General features: G+C 45.2%; 1 protein-coding gene across 1 annotated transcript in view; it reads left to right on the top strand.

Moving 5' to 3' along the window:
* Positions 1-17,483, top strand: part of ERBB3 (erb-b2 receptor tyrosine kinase 3) — a 105,281-nt gene that overhangs the window by 45,038 nt on the left and 42,760 nt on the right. The window contains exons 2-3 of the mRNA XM_015408694.1: positions 5,723-5,874; positions 8,009-8,195. Of these exons, the coding sequence (XP_015264180.1) occupies positions 5,723-5,874; positions 8,009-8,195 (339 nt within the window). The remainder of the gene's footprint in view (positions 1-5,722; positions 5,875-8,008; positions 8,196-17,483) is intronic.

Raw genomic sequence — 17,483 nt, 5'->3', positions numbered from 1 at the left:
TGCAAATTCCTTTCCCTTCCCCTCCCACAACAGATACCCTGTGAGGTAGGTGGGCCTGAGAGAGCTCTGACAGAAACTACCCTTTCAAAGACAGCTGTGACAGAACTATGGCTTGCCCAAGGTCATTCAGCAGCTGCAAGTGGAGGAGTGGGGAATCAAACCCGGCTCTCCCAGATTAGAGTCTGCACACTTAACCACTACACCAAACTGGCTCCAGAACATAGGTCCTGTAGGCCAAACTGGCTCCGATACATAGGTCCTGTGGATATTCTGTGGATCCTATGGATAGTCTGTGGATTGGAGATAGAAGAAGGGTGGTATTAACCACCTGCAGTCCTCACTGCAGCCTCTTGAACTGTATTGGCTTTCATTTACAAGGGTTCTTAAACCCCTGACTATGCCCTCTTAAAGGTCATTAAGGCTGGTGGGGAAAGAGGAAAGTGGGGAAAGATGTGTTTCTGCCAACTGAACATCTGTAAAATCCAAGATGTAGCTAAAATAATTAGATTAGAAAGGGTAGACTTTCCCCCTCTCTTTCATTACTATATATATATGGGGAAAACAGTAAGGGAGGATTTTGATCACAATAATTGCCTATAGGCAAAGGGTTAAGCACCCACATAGTGTCTCTGCAATAAAAACTGTAGCCCCTTCCTTCACCTGCATTTTCTAGGCAGGAGTGGGAGCCAAGGAATCAGTCACCTGTCTCCTTGCATCTTCTGTAGTTTGCCTTCAAGAAAGAACAAGGAAGTGGTTTATTCTGTGTTATTTAATCCAAAATAAAAAATGGACTGTGGTTTTGTGTTTACATGGTTCCCTCTTCTGGTTCTCACATATCAACCCTACTTCACCAAATGTTTGCACACAGGTCAAGTAACAGAGTATCCCTAAACTGTGATTTGTGAACAAGGTTTGCTATGCAAATGCCACAAATGCTGAAGATCACACTTAGGGATGGGCACACACCTGAACCCAAGCCGAAGCCCGGGCTGGACTTTGCCTCATTCGCAAACTCTGAACCGAAAAAGGAACCTTCCCTGAACACTCACTGAACTTCTGCTCGGTTCAGTTCAGGTGTTTGGCCCCCCGATGTGCCCACATCACTTCTGGGCCATATCGGATGCTGCCCCGGGTGCGCCTGCATCATCTGGAAGTGATGTGAGGATGTTGGGGTGACACACTTGTGTCACATCTGGATAATGTGGACGCGCCAGAGGTGACACTCAACACCACTCGGAAGTGATGTGAACATGGCGCCAGGGGGACCCAAACCAGTTCAGTTCAGGCAGGGGGGTTGGTTCGGAGGTTCAGTTTGGGGCTGTCCAATTCGTGAGCCCCAAACCAAACTGGGCTTTCCTGGTCTGTGCCCGTCCCTGATCACACCTCTTTATGTGGGACTGATATAGAATAACTGTTGTTTCCTTATTCCACATGCAGAGTTGCTAATATGGATTTGACTCTGCTCATCAATGTGAACTGAACAGTAAAAATCTGACTCTCATAATTTTATCACATGATGTTTAGCTAAGAAGTTAACTGATCTGTGTTAAATGATACTGAGTATTCAGCTAAAGAAAGAAAAAAATGGCACAGAATGCAGTTGACCAAGCGTGAGATCCTAAACTTGGATCCTAAGCCTTTCCCCCCCATTGGTGCCTCTCTTTGTCTGTTGTGGAGGCGGGTCCTCTGCTGCAGGGGTCCCCAAACTTGATCCGCCTGTGGGCTGTTTTGGAATTTTGAGGAAGAGTAGTGGGCACCACCACAAAATGTCTATAGTGGGGTGAAATTGCAAAAAAAAAAAAAAAAAAAAGGGAGGGGGGAGTCTTAAACCAAGCATCCTCCTGTGATGGGGGCAGCCATTTCTGAATCGGTACTCCCTGCAGATCAAAGATGATGTTTTTGGGGATCTTATGAATCATCTCCTGCTCTAGTGAGGTGAAGGAAAGACAGGATTGTCTCTTTAATTTGAGGGGAAAAGTGTTCTGGGGAAGAAGCAAATGGGCACTTTGCATGAATGGGCATAAAGGTTCCCAGAGTTACCACACTGAAGGAATGCTGAAGGAACATGAGCTGCAGTGGAGGACCAGCTCCGTAACAGAAAAGAGTGCTGGTCAAGCAAAATCAAGGCTTAGGATGGAAGCCAGTGGAAACATCTGTGTACTAGGGGTACTTTCTTTCAATTGAGGGGACCTCTAGTATATGTATATTGTTTTTATCTATAGATCTTTTTAGGTGGTTTTAATTTTGATTTTAACTTAAAGAATTATTGTATATTACTCTGTTGTAAGCCACCCTGCTCAGTGGTTAAGACGCTGAACTGCAGACCGGAAGGTCGGTAGTTCAGCTATTCAAGACCCAAGTGCTGCATGACGGAGTGAGCTCCCATCTCTGGTCCCAGATCCTGCCAACCTAGCAGTTTAAGAGCAAGAAATTGCAAATAGATAAATAGCGGTACCGCTTTGGTGGGAAGGTAACAGCGTTCCGTGTGCCTCGGTGTCTAGTCATGCCGGCCACATGACCACGAAAATGTCTTTGGACAGCACTGGTTCTTTGGCTTGGAAACGGAGATGAGCACCGTGCCCTAGAGTCAGATTTGACTGGCTTTCGAACAAGGGAAACCTTTTAAAGCCTCCCTGAGCCCTACTTGTAGGGAAGGGTGGCCTAGTAAATCTAATTTAATAAATAATAAATAGATAATAATTAAGACCAACTAAGTTTTATTCAAGGTGTAAGCTTTCCTGTGCAAGCACACTTCTTCAGATACCTGAAGAAGTGTGCTTACACATGCAAGTTTGTACCTTGAATAAAACTTAGTTGGTCTTAAAGGTGCTGCTGGACTCAAACTTTGTTCTAATACTGTGTACAGTTCTGGTCACTGTTCTTGAAAAAGGATATTGTAGAACCTGAAAAGGTGCTGAAAAGAGCAACCGAAAAGAGCAGCTACCCTATGAGAACTGGTCCAAACGTTTAGGGCTGTTTGGCTTAGAAAAGAATCAAATAAGGGCAGACATTACAGCGGGCTATAAAATTATGCATGGTGTGGATAGAGCCTCTCCCATAATACTAGAACATGGAATGATCCACTGAATCTGGTGAGAGATTCAGGACAGATGGAGCAGAGGTCCATCAGTGGATATTAGCCACAAGGTATAGATAGGGGCTCTGGGGCAAGTGATGCTCTGTCTTCTTGGTGCTTGGGGGGGGTCAACAGTGGGAGGGCTTCTAATGTCCTGGCCCCACTGGTGGACCTCCTGATGACACTGGTATTTCTGGCCACTGTGTGACACAGAGTGTTGGACTGGATGGGCCTTTGGTCTGATCCAACATTGGCGTGTCTTATGTTCTTATGTTCTTATGATGAAAGGACATAGTTCTACACACAGTGCGTAATTAAATTATGGAAATCACAGCCATAGGATACAGTGATAGCCACTGACTTTGAAGGCTTTCAAATGGGAGTGGACAAATTCATGGGGGACAGGGATTCGGTGGTTGCTAGTCATGATGGATCTTTAGGGTTGCCAAATCGATTTGACTCACCGGTGGGGGAGGCTCCTTCCCGTCCGGGAGTTGTCCTAGTGCGTGCGCACGCCGCCGGAGCGTCACCGGAAGTGACGTCACACGCTGGGCGGGGCCACACCATTTGAGGGGAAAACAAAGAGTTTTCCCCTCAAATGGCGTGGCCCCGCCCCCAGCGTGCGACGTCACTTCCGGTGACGCACACGCGGGAGTGGGGTTTTCCCCGGGCCCCAATTCCGGCGCGCCGGGAATCGGGGCGCCGAAGCAGGGGAATCTCCGCCCCCCGGCTGCATTTGGCAGCCCTATGGATCTTTAGTCCCTCCAGTACCAGAGACGGTATCCCTCTTTATATCAGTTGCTGGGGAGCATGGGAGGGAGGTAGGATGCTGTTGCAGACATTCTTCTTGTGGCTTTCTAGAGGCAGCTGGCTGGCCACCGTGCGAACAGGATGCTGGACTCGATGGGCCTTTGGTCTGGTCCATCGTGGCTCTTCTTCTGTTGCTACGTTGCCACTGTAATTGCCAGATGCAGTAAACTGTTGTGCATGAGCAAGAGTCCCTTTCTACCTTTCTTGGTGCTGCTTTTCTAGTGTTTCTTTTCTCTCCAGTGATCACCTTTTAGCTCTCTGGTGGGAATGCCTCCCATAATTAAGGAAGCTTAACAGTTTGCCATCCTAAGCAGAGTTATACTTTTCTAAACCCACTGGTTTAGAAGGGGGGAACCCTGCTGAGGACAGCACTGTTAGCTGACGGATACAAGAGAATGAACAATATGGAAGCTTAAGTTGCTAGGATGGAAATTAGTACAACAGTGCAGTCATCACTATTATTGATAGGTGTTAAAAGGCAAGTGCACCCACACTAGATTTGTCATCCCTCTTGAAGAGAATACAGCACAATATGGGGGATGATCCAGAATGTAGACAGCCATCCTCAAAGGCTTTTGTTGAGCAAGCTGTTTCCTTTTACAAAGAAGTCCTTATGAGCCACTTTGGCTCTGTGGAGAAGCTGATGGCCTATTTACTTTCAGAGGGGAGGGCCAGGGTGTACAGGTGGTGCTTGTGGCTGTCCGTCATTTGCCTGGCAAAATGCCACTCAGGGCTGGGTGAGATTAGCCAGTGGCAAGCAGCCAGAGAAGAGGGCTCCATGGCGACTGTGTTTTTCATGCTAACTTCCTCTCTGTCCGGAGACGTGACACCAGGCAGAACTGCCCAGTTATCTTCCAGTAGAGCCATTGTAGGCAGCTCAGTTTGTGTTTTGGTTTTGTTGTTCAGTAATATCTTTCTTTTAAAAAGATCTTTGTTTTTCAGTATCTGTACAATGTACAATTTTTAAAACTCAGAAAGAAAAACACACCCACGCTTCATATTCTTGGAAGAACCTGGCTTCTATAATTTCCCTGGTCCCCCCCTAGTTTTCCAGGGAATTCAGATGTTGACATTTTGAGTTCTACTGTAAAAGAGATTCTTGGTTTGCATTCAAATATGAGTGATAACAAGAGTGATAACCTTTCTAGATTTTTGGTGGGTGAGATTTATAGGTGTGGATACAAAAGGAAGTTCGGATTTCTTAAGCAGCAGCTTGGGCAAATTGTTTGGGATGGATTGGGGGAAGAAGAGGTTGAAAAGCAGTTTGTAATATGTCATTGGGTACAAAAGCCAAAGATTCTAAGGGATGTGCCCAGGTGAATGCCTGAAGTGATATGAACGCCTTTCACAGGTATTGTTCTTCTGAAGAATTGTAGAGGACTCCTACACCCCGTTGATAGAAGTACCTGGCAGTCAGAGGGGAATTTAAAACAGCAGATCAATACAAAACACAAGTCAAAAGGTTATCCAATCAAAGAAACAACAAGCAAATAATAATTTAAAAACAAAGGATTTCATGGGTCTATCCATGACAAATGGATGATCCCATTTGGGATGGGTATTTAACTTTATCTAATGAATGTATCATAGATGCAACGAACATGAAATTGAGCAAACTTCAGAGGACGGCGGAAGACAGGAAGGCCTGGCGTGATCTGGTCCATGGGGTCGCAAAGAGTCAGACTCGACTGTGCGACTGAACAACAAAATGAATGTGTGTTTTTTTTACCCTGCCCCCCCAAAGGGGCCCGAGGCTTGACTTTTTTCTTCTGAAACCTGAGTACTGACTTGCCTTTCCAAATTATTCATGTGCCTCTTTTCCATCTCTTGTTCCAGTCTGTGCAGGTACTCTCAACGGGCTCAGTGTGACCGGCGATGCCCTTCAGAGCTACCAGACGCTCCATAAAATGTACAACAACTGCGAAATTGTCATGGGCAATCTCGAGATTGTCCTCATTGAACAGAATCAGGACCTCTCCTTCTTGCAGGTAAAAAGACAAAGGAAGGGGATTAATTGTTGTGTATGGGTGGGTGGGTGGCGGTTCTATCTTTAACTGATTTTGGGGTTCTATCTTTAACTTTTGCCCAGGGCCCCCGGATGGCTCAGACCACACCTACGTCTGTGCCTGTTCTTTGGGGCAACAAGAAGAAAGGAGCAGGGTGTTCATTGTAGAAAAGAGAATGGACATTTGCACTGTGGCGAAAGGGGTAATGGTAATCAGGTTGTCTTTATAAACCTGGCTTCCCGCAAACTTTGTTTTACAAAGTCGCAAAATATAGTTTTGTGAATGTATGCTCCCTGTACGGAACAACTTCTACCCTTCCTTCCCTTCATGCCGTTCAACATAAAACTGTGGTCTGAAGTCAGTTTGCAAATCGTTGTACCGGTGCTCTGGGATCTTGACTCCAACCCCACTGAATGCAATGAATCTTACGTCTTAGTACACATGTGTAGGCTTGCAGCCCTACCTTGCATCATTTAGTTTGCTCAGAGGATCTGAGTTTCTTTGGTTGCGATATCTGAAGTAGCAATACAAAATGCACACAAGGACATAGGGCTGGCAGAGTGAGGGGCAGTGAAGTCCAGCTGTCCCAGTGAGTGGGTGCTGGAGGTTTCAAGCAGGCAACGTAGCCGGGGTTTAAGGTGCTCCCTGATTCCTTGGATCCCGCTGTACCTCACTGAAGCAGTGAACTTGTGCTGGAAGCTTCCTCTCTCTTCTTCTTTCACCCGCTTCCAGGTTTCCTGTCAGACAAGGCCCTGCCTCAGCTTGCCTTTTGTGGCAGCAGGCAGGTAGACTGCACACATGGCACCTAGTCTCTGCCCTGTCAGATAGCCAAGGTTCAGAAATGTGCGCTGTCAGCTTCCTGTATATGAAGGTGGGGAGCAGAAGCTCAGTGCCAAGACTGCAGCTTAATGATGCTTCCATTGGTATGTTGGGATCCGAGGGAATTTGCCCCGTGGGAAGGAGTAAGGCCTACGGCTTGCACTTTGCCAAGCGTGTGTGAGCTGGGGGTAGCTTCCTTCAGTTCACAGTTTCAGACTGTGCCCCTCTCTCAAAGGAATGGCTGCCAGGCAGGGAACGGCAAGTCCGAATCACCCTGTGATGCGTCAGTCTAGATCAAACTTGCCCACAGTGTGTGGGATCCATGTCATCATGTAGTGGGTTTGTGCCAATGGGGCCAACTCAATGAACCCAGAATTAACTCTCCCCCCCACTTCCGTTATGCGACTGGCTCATTGAATGATCTCTGAAGTCACGCTGACCCTTTCCCCTGCCCACTCATACTCCCTCAAGGGTCATTTCTGTTCAGTATGGGAATGGATGACGTGTTGCTGACCCTGTGTGGGTAACAAGCCCACATGGAGATTTTCACACCCTCAAACAGTTCCTCAGTTGAAATAATGGTGGAACTTTTGGGGGATTCACATGCTTCCTCATTCAAAGGGGAAAACAGGAATGTCTTGTAGGGTTCAGGTCTTGTCCCTGGATAACTAACTTGATTCAAATGCTGATACATAATTAATTTATGAACCCCATGATGACTACAGGATGTTGCTACTAATTATAAAGTCAGATAGCAAGGAAAAGGAGGATTAAATAAACATCATCCAGTGGATTGGCTGTGTTAGTCTGTCGAAGCAAAAACAAGAGAAGAGTCCTTAAAAATTAACACCCAAAGCATGAGCTTTGGAGGGCTGGCTGAGGAGGGATTGAGTCTGAGCCAGCAAGACAGAAAAATGGCCGCTCTGCTTGAGGCGTCAACTCCTTACTGGTGTTTGCTATAATCGTTTCCCTCATGCAGCCCCTTAACTGAAGTATTCTTTGTGTGTTTGCAATATTTGTATGGCAGTAACAGTCAGGAACCAAAGTGTTCTTCAAGGGCACTTCTGGGGAATGTTAGTAGCAGAATTTGCAACCAAATGAGGAATCGACTGGGCCGAAACCTGGTCATTACATGGAAGGAGCACAGATCGTCTTCTTGCGTTAAGCCCCAGAGTTCCAACACTTACAGCCTGTTTTGAACTGTGTGACGAGCCATTAGTAAAGTGACTTGCTATGTGATTTGGTAATGAATGGGTGGATGCGATGGTGTCTCTGATTTTCCTCTGACTCTTCCCAGACTATCCGAGAAGTGACTGGCTATGTTTTGATTGCCATGAATGTCTTCACGTACCTGCCACTGCAGAATTTGCGCATAGTGCGAGGGGCCCAGTATTATGAAGACAAGTATGCGCTCTTCATCCTTCTCAACTATGCAAAAAATGTCACACACGCCCTGCGCCAGGTGGGCTTCAACCAGCTCACAGGTGAGTCAACGACACAAGGGATGTGGGTCTTCTCAAGCTAGCTTGTCTCTTGTTGAACCAGTACTTACTGCTTCCTTCTTCCTTCCGTGAAGCAGCCTCAGTGGAGCTCAGCAAGTCTCTTACAACATTCCATGGGACAAATTAGAATGGCTTGTGAATTAGAAATGGCAAACATATCGAGGGCACTTTGCCCGTTAATGTGTTGAGCAAAGCCATGCTTTGTCTGAAGCACCTGGATGTGTTTTTTCTTACTGCGAGCCCTCAGGATCTGGGCTGTACCACAGCTCCCACTCCCTCCTGCCGCTGCTTACCTGGCCAGTCCACCCAATCCCAGCAGTACTTCCCTGCCTCCTTCAGGGTTTAATGCAAGCCAGTGCTCACCTGGACAGAGTCCTAGCAGCTGTTTTCAATGCTGAGGTTCAACCTTAGGGCATACAAAGGACTGACTTGAGCATGTGCAAAAACGCCTTATTTCACTCCTGACTAATCCTAGCCAGCGGTCACGCACCTGAGATTTGAGGAGAAATCCTCCCAGATGGGGAAGTGTAAGTTTCAGGCAGGGCTTTCCTTTTTAAAAAGTGTGGCTGCATTTGTTGTTGGGTATGTATGCACTGGGAAGTCCCTGTTGGCTGTGCCTTCCCAGCACATGCTTTCCACTTTTGCATGCAGTGGGGGGGAAAATCTACTCATTAGCATCTATACTGCAGTCTGGATCCAGAATAAATTTTCCGTCGGTGGAACGGAACTTTGCTGCTGACTCCCTTCCACTGCAGCCTTCTGACCTCTGTGAAATGCTGCTTCTGGGGCACGGGGGACCTAGAGGAGCATGAGGGGGGCATGCAGCAAAGAAAAAAAGAGGAAGCAATGGCAGCTCCCAAATTGGTCTTGATCCAGTCCTGCCTTTATTTCCCTCAGTCTTAGACAATTGCCCTGACTTGCATGACCCAGGCTAGACTGATGCCATCTGATCTTGGAAGCTAGGCAGGGTTGGCCTTGGTTAGTACTTGGATGAGCGACCACCAAGGAAGTCCAGGGTTGCTACGCGGGGCCCTTCTGTTCATCTCTTGTCTTGTGAAAACCCTACGGGATTGCCATAAATTGGCTGTGACTTAATGGCGCTCTCCACCTCCACCACCTGGACCATTTCAAGTGATGAGAGAGAAGATGGCTTTGGTGATGTGATGAGTGCCGTATCTCACTGCTCAGAAACGACAACCTGGTCCTTCTGCTCTGGGATTGGAGGCAGGGTACCTTCCCGCACTGGCCAATTCAGTAGCAGTTGAGATTGCCCTTCTTTAAGATGCTATAAACTGGGAGTGGATGATAAGGCTCTCCTGGGTCACGACTCACTTGACCTAGAGACAATATAGGGGTCTCCATAGTCCATCAACCAGATCCTTGAGGGTATTTCTTTCATTTTCTGAAGTTAAGACTGGGATATATGTTGGCTGGGAGTTGGTGAATGTGGGTCATTGGGATTGTTACTGGGTGGAGTACGATTGCTCCGTGGGTAAACACGATGACTTCAGCTACTATGACAGGTGACCTCTTGCCTATCCCTTAGGCAGCAAATACATTCCACGGCTAAACCCTGAGAATCATAATGGGATGGTTTAGCTTTTGAGGCCACATGGTTCCACTGGACCCTGTTCTTTTGTATAATAAGATCCCATGTAATTATTGACCTTGTAATTTTGTTCAGAAGTGTGCCTGGCAATTTAACCAACTTCCATTAAACAACAACAGCAATTAATATGCCTTTATGTAATTCACATTTGTCTAATTTTTCACTTCCCTGTACGGGGTTTATTTTGTCTGTGGTTCTGTTTCCTTGATTAAATAACCCAATAAATCCAAAGATTGCTCATCATGAAACACTGGATTATAGACTTTAATAAAGCCAAAGTTATGAGGAAGAGCCCTCAGCCACAAATCAGAAGTATTGTTTGGGATTCTGTGAATGAGGATTGGTAAATGGAGAAATTTCCTTAAGTCTGACACATGTGGCAATCGTATGCATGCTTACCTGGGAGCAAGCCCCACTGAAGTTGGACTTACTTCTGAACAAAGAGCTGCCCTATTAATGCCCTGATATGGGGAGGTGTGTGGCCTGAAAAACAGAGCCTGTCAGAATCTTTGTTCCATAAATGTTGGGTTGAAAACAATCAAGAGATGAGTGGTTGGCTATGCTGTTGACAGTAGATGTTGTAGATAATGAAGCACCAGGATCTTACCATGTAAGGGGAGGAGAAGGAAGGTTATTGTATATGTTAGGGGCTCAAGGCCATGGATTATTTAATAAGTATGGTGTACTGGGTAGAAACTAGTGCAGTTTAGTATATAATGTTGAACCAAGGAGATGCAACTTCAAATTCCAGCTAAGCCATGAAGCTCACTGATTGAACTTGGGCGAGTCATAATCACTCAACCTAACCTGCCTCACAGGATTACTGCAAGGATAAAATGGGATGATACCTGAGACCTTTGGAAAGATGAATAGAAATGTGATAAACAAAAGACTACAGCCCTCTGCAGATGTTACAGTGGCCTTCTGTACTTGCCAGCTGTTTCGGGATTGTGATTTGTGTGTAACATATAAATTGGGCAATGCATTAATTTTCTATATGGGTAGAGCTTCCATTCATGCAGATTGGAACCCTGGGTAAGAATGGAAGCTGCACCTGCATGGAAAATCCATATGTTGACCAATTCACACCATATGGTAATCATACAATCTCAGAGGAGATCTCTATGAACCATCTATAAAGCTATCTCCTAGCACTCAGGAATGTGAATGGTCCATCTAACCCGGTATCCAGCTCTGACAGTGCCAGCATAAATTGCATTTTAAGAAAGATAGGATTTCCAGGTGGCAGAGCTTCAGTGGTGAGGCCTTAACTCTTTCTCCATGATTAGCTAGATAAATAGTTGTACAAAATAAGCAGATATGCTTGATGTACATAAATTATACAGATTGCTGCTGCCCTTGCTGTAGAATCTGAGCACAAGGATTTTGGTTTTAAGCATCAAGGCATTCAATCTTAGGACACAGGTACCTAACCACTGCCTGTACATAGTTTATCTTTGGTTTTAGAGTGAAGTCTACATTGGGTGAATGGTAGGTACCCATGTGCTTCCAATACACACAGCTGGTGGCCTCCACTTTCACGTGAATGGCACAGTAGAGCAACTTCTGCAGGGGACTTAGGCTGCTGAAAAAGGGTTTCACATATGATCTCTTATGGTCCCTTCATTCATGATGGTGAAGGTAATTCCCGAACTTTCTTCCTTATAGCAGGGTTGAGGAACAGTATTTTCCCCACTACCCTTACATTAGCTATGCTGTTCTAAGGACACATCCATGCATCATTCTTAAACTGGCTGAAATTCCATGGGTTGTCCCCTCCCTTGAACTCTGGGAATCATGGCCCTGTGATGGTACTATGGCTGTCTATTAAGAGAGAACTCAGCACCTACAGTTCCACAGGTCCATTGTGGGAAGTGGTATCAATTACATAACGTTAATTTGCCACATTTTTGTGACCTCTTATTTTTTGTTTTGTATTTTTTTCGTGTGTGTGAGAGCGTGTGTGCACCTGGAAGTCATGGCGACCTCTGGTGACTGACCCCTACTGGGGGCCTGGAGGATATTCAGAGAGGTGGCTGAATAAAGTATGTCTCCCTCCTTCCAACTGCTGGTATTTCAAGGAAGTCTCCTATCCAAGTACTTGCCACGGCAGCTTCTGTGACCTGGGGAGACTTTTTGAGGCCTTCCAAGAAAGATATATTCTATAGGATGAGGCGACAGAAGGCTTAATGAAAGTGCATGCACTAGTATGGTATACAAGATGGATTTTGCAGTGCCTATAGTTAAAAGAACATATTAAAAGTACTTGTGATCTTTTTGGGGTGTGGTGTAAAGTTCTAAGGATCTGATATGATGTGCATAGAACCCTGCTCTCGCTCTAAAGTTTGTTCTTTTCTCCTTTCATAGCAAAATTCAGCCACTAGGTGCAGACCAAACCAGATCTCACATTGTTAATCTCCATACTTAACAACAGCTTGAGTTTACTGGAAACATCTAGACACGATTAGCCCTTTGGGCAGAGTGTCTAGGAGTCCGCCTGGCTGTGATCTCTTGGATCTTGGAATTTGTCTTCTAACATAAAACCTTGTAGCTCCTTCACAATCCTGAGACTCACGTCTTTTTTTAAAAAGCCAAGTTTCTAGCCCTCGGGGTGTGAAATGTAAATCCGCGGGCTGTTACAACCAGAATAGGGTTTGGCGGGAGCTCTTGGCATCAACTGTGAGGCACCTTCTCTTCTCAGCACCGCTCAGATTCTTTGTCCCTGATCATCATTCTCTGTTCAAAATCTCTTAACTACACAAAATGAAACGAGTACAAAACATGTACGTTAGGTATCAAGAAATTCTGCTTATTCAACTTTAGATTGCTACGATAGAATTCCAGAGTCCATGTGCCGAGTTATGGCGCACCACATCAGATGGAATCTGCTGAGTTGCAGTTTAGCCATATTGTCGACTCTGATTGTCTAGTTTCAATCCCAGCCCCTTTTGAGTCTTGAGCAAATTTCTCTCTCTCAGCCTTGCTAAAGATTCCACAAGCGGTGATGTCAGTGCGGCCTCCTCTATGTAAAGCAGACGTCGCTTGCTTAGCTGCATCTCCACCGTCTAGCACAATATCTTGCTGATGTGGGAATTCTTAATACGTTAGAGAGGAGGCAATCCAAAATTCCTGGTGAATGCATCTTGCAGGCATAGCACTGTGTCTTCTGCAAATACACACTGAAAATGGCAAAACGTGCAACCAGGCACAAAGTTAGCATCCTGAGTTATCATAGCTTGTTTCTTCCTAAGAAATTAAACAAAAACTACACACACAAACACACAAAAACAAGACTAAAGCTTTTAAGCTTGTGAAGATAGAAAGGACAGTGAGAGAGCAAAGCTTAGTGAAACCTCAGAGATCTCTATAAACCATTTATAAAGCCATATCCTAGCACTCAGGTATGCGAATGGTCCATCTAACCCAGTATCCAGCTCCAACAGTTGACAGCATAAATTGTATTTTAAGAAAGATGGGATTTCCAGGTGGGAGAGCTTCAGTGTCAGGCTTTAATTCTTTCTCCATGATTAGCTAGAAAATAGGTGTGCAAAATAAGTAGATATGCTTGTTGTACATAAATTATACAGATAGCAGCTGCCCTTGCTGTAGAATCTGGGCTCAAGGATTTTGATTTTAAGCATCAAGGGGTTTCTTCTTAAGACACAGGTACCTAACAGCTTTGGTTTTAGAGTGGTGTCTACAATCCCCCTCCCTGTGGTACTGATAAAGGGAAGGATTGACCATTTGCTGCCTTTGATCGGCATCAGAATCTGCTGTTCCTTCCCCTGCCTAGTGGTAGAACTGGCTAGTGACAGAGGTGCAGAAAAAGGTCTCTTGCACTAACCCTGAGCAGTTGTTCAGTCTTGAAACCTGTGTAGCCCATGCTGGACCTGCAGTTGCCCTTGTCAGTAAGGAAGATGGACAAGGACCAGTGCTGTGTAAAGCCCTGGGTAGGCGTGCACTGCAGAGATTGTTTGGACACCTCCAATCTCCTCCCTTCAAAGGCCATTTATAGATGTGCTGTAGAATTCCAGCAAGATCCTTTTTGTGCCACGGAGAAGGCAAAGCCAGGCCAAATAGATAAGGCTTGCTCCAAAGAAGATTTCATCAAATTGTAACAATTACACAGCATATAGACTATGGTAGTGCAAAAAAAGTACGACTCTTCTAGGTATAAATAAGATGGAATAAGCTGTAACCTTCCATTGGTGCAGCGTGTACCATAAGGTAGTTTCTGAACTGCGTGATGGGAGTATTTGGCACATGTGGAATGGATTGCTCCATAATTAGTTTAATACTTATGCTATACATGTAGCATCCAATGTTGGCCCTGTTGGATTCAGGATACTGGGTTGGATGGACCATCCATGTGCGTTATCTCTATGAGAGGGCTTCTTGGGTGTTTACAGGGATTTTCACCTCAGATCTCGATGCCAGGGTTACAGGCACACTGTGTAAACTTTATGTATTATCATTTGAAATACTGTGCCGAGGCAATGCAAATTCTGCCCAGAAAAGGTTAATTCAACAACCTGACTAAATTTTTCCAAAGAAAGCAAATTTGCTTGAATCTGCTTGTTTCGTGCACTTTATTTTCTTCCTGCAGGTTATCGGGTAGTGCAAGGCTGCCCTGTCCTCGAACACTGAGTTCCTCCCTCGACTGGAGATTTCAGTAGGCTTTGCTGTACTCTCAGAAATATCTTTACAGTCATAAGTATTGAACTTCTGCTTTAGAAACATGTGAAAAACATGAAATCTGGGATTCTCATAAGAATGCCATCTTTTGGGGTTTTTACAAGTTCAATGTGTTGTTGAAGGTTCCTTCCTCTCAGTCTGAGTGCCTCTGAGCACATGCAGACTGCCTTTCCTTTCTGATAAGAATCAGTTTTTTAAAAATAAATCAGTGTAAAGTTAGAGTATCTTTTCGTTTGTCTGTACTTCCTCTGAAGGTTACCGCTTTGTTAAAAATACATCTTGTAGAAATGCTGATTAAGCTGGGGTTTGGGGTTTGGCCTGGCACTGTCCTCATGTAATAAATAGCCAGAAGGATGACATTCTGGCCTGCTGAAAGCCTTAGATTCATAAGGATTCTGTACCCAGTACGAAATTCCATGTGGTTGTGATTCTTTATTTGTACGGAATTGTAGACTACACACAAGAAGGAGTTTTCAGTGTTACAAAATTAGAAGGGGGCTCTCCATTACTCAGCCAGCACTGCCCACAGCATCTGAGAGGGGATGTTGAGGCTATTCAGAATGATGGCAGTTGTAAAAAAATGAGGGCCTCCCAATGAGGAGGAGGAGGCGATTGGATTTATACCCCGCCCTTCTCTCAGAGTCTCAGAGCGGCTTATAAACTCAGTTCCCTTCCCCTCCCCACAACAGACACACTGTGAGGTAGGTGGGGCTAAGAGAACTCTGACAGAAACTGCTCTTTCAAGAACAGCTCTGACAGAACTATGGCTTGCCCAAGGTCATCCAGCAGCTGCAAGTGGAGGAGTGGGGAATCAAACCCAGTTCTTCCAGATTAGAGTCAGCGCACTTGTTTATCTGTCACTGGGCCATAGATGATCGAATAATACAATCTTACAATAACATAATGACATCAAAATATTCCCTCCTCTCTTTTATTACCTGCTTTGGTCCTTCCAAACCATATGTGAGAAACTTAGATTGGGGCCATTGGTTCCAAACGGCATTCCACAGTTGTGTTCCTTCTATTGCTAACTATATCAGAGAGAACATCTTTTCTCTTTGATCTGGAGATTTGTGGGTGAAAGTCCAGTCAACAGAAAGAATTTATGGGTCTTCTTAGCCAATTAGACCTCACGATTTGTCTAACTGCCACTTTATCAGTTCCAAGAAGCAGATTTATGGGCCGTCATACCATCCTGCACTTTAATTGGCTGGGTCTGAAGTTGCAGGACAGGGCAGAGGCTTGTAAACAATGTGGGGTGGGGTTCTACTTCAAGGTCAAATCCAGCTTCAGTGGAGAGAGTGGGGTTAGCAGAGGAAAATTTTTAGAGGGCTCCAAACGGATTCAATGCATTGCAAAAGCACACTGAGTGCCCAGAATAAGCTTCATGCAATTGCAGCCTAGGAGCAGAGCTATCAGGCCTTCTGATATGGAGGATGAAATCTATAGCAACCCCACTGAACTCCCTGCCCTCCCCAGGTGCCACCTCCAAATCTCCAAGACTTTCCCAACTTGGAGTTGGCAAAAACCTATTTGTGCAGTATCTACTTTAGTCAGACTGACCCCCCCACACACACACACCCTGAGCCCTATTTCTGATAGGATTTCTTTTATTTATAGGATGTTATATAATTATTCAGCTACATTCTCACAATTGTGCATAACAAAGCCAGTTACAAAAAATTAAAATACCTTGAAGTCAAACCAGCAAACCAGGTTCTTTAAAAAACCCCATAAAAGGTGTGTGTGTTTTTAAAAAAAATCCAGATAACACAAGATGTAAGACCTAATTCTCAAAACTCACAGAAAAAATGTGTTTGCAGAATGTCATGAGGGGTGTGTGCAGCTAAACAAACAGCTAGTATAGAAAGGCTTCCAAGGGATGGTAACAGGGGTGAGACTACCTTTTTTATGAAGCGTAATCTGGCTTCTGGAATTTGAAGCAGATTAGACTCAAAGTTTGTTTTGGAAAAACACTTCAGGAGGCTTCCTGAAGCCTAAATTTCAGTTACAAGAAGTATCCCCTAAAACAGGGGTGTTAAACATGCGGCCCTGGGGCCGGATCAGGCCTCTGGAGGGCTTCTATCGGGCCTGCAGTGGAACTGGCTGTCTTCTGCTTTTTCTAGTTCTGCTGCTGCTGCGTCATTGTAGATTTGCAGCTTACAGATACACACCTGAACAGCATACTCAAGATTGCAACAGCACAGGCATTTTGATGTAATAATTCAGAGCAAGAGGTGTCAGCTATCAGACACTGTTAAATAAACAAAATAATGCAAGAGTGCTAATGTTTTAAGCATGTTTTTATTTTAAGTTAAAAAAACACCTTTCTGTTTGTGTCCTTTATAAAGTTTATATCTCTGCTACCTGGCATTACATTTTATGACACAGATGGCCCAGCCCAACAAGGTCTCATTTATGTCAGATCTGGCCCTCATAACAAATGAGTTCGACACCCCTGCCCTAAAAGATGCTTGGTGAGGCCAGCCTTGATTCCGCTGTCTGTCTGAGGAGATTGAATCCAGTCCCTCTCCTTTCCTTCCCCTCCTTCTCCCCAAATAGGGTTGCTAGGTCTGGGTTGGAAAATACCTGGAGACTTGGGGGCGGATCCAGGAGAGGGAGCGGTTTGGGGAGGGGAGGGGCCTCAGCATGGTAGAATGCCATAGAGGCCATCCTTCAAAGCAGCCATTTTCTCCAGGGGAGCTGATCTCTGTCCCCAAACAAGTGATCAATACTGCTGATCAGTTGTTTGGTAGGTATGTGTGTGCAGACCACCTTTTCCCACCAAGTTCTTTGGGGGCAAGTGAGTTTGAAGCTAGATGTTGGGAGTCCAGGCACTCTGCCAGTGACATGAAGCAGGATTTGAGATCAGAGGCAGGAAGTATAGGGCTAGGCAGGCACGAAAGCTGATCTGGCAAATTGACCACATTGAAAGATCAGCTTTATAGGGCCTGAGACGGTGTGAT

The sequence above is a fragment of the Gekko japonicus genome, unplaced genomic scaffold (genome assembly GCF_001447785.1).
Source record: "Gekko japonicus isolate JY-2015 unplaced genomic scaffold, Gekko_japonicus_V1.1 scaffold2118, whole genome shotgun sequence".
In the NCBI taxonomy this organism is placed as follows: Eukaryota; Metazoa; Chordata; class Lepidosauria; order Squamata; family Gekkonidae; genus Gekko; species Gekko japonicus.
This window is presented reverse-complemented; position numbering and strand designations above follow the sequence as displayed.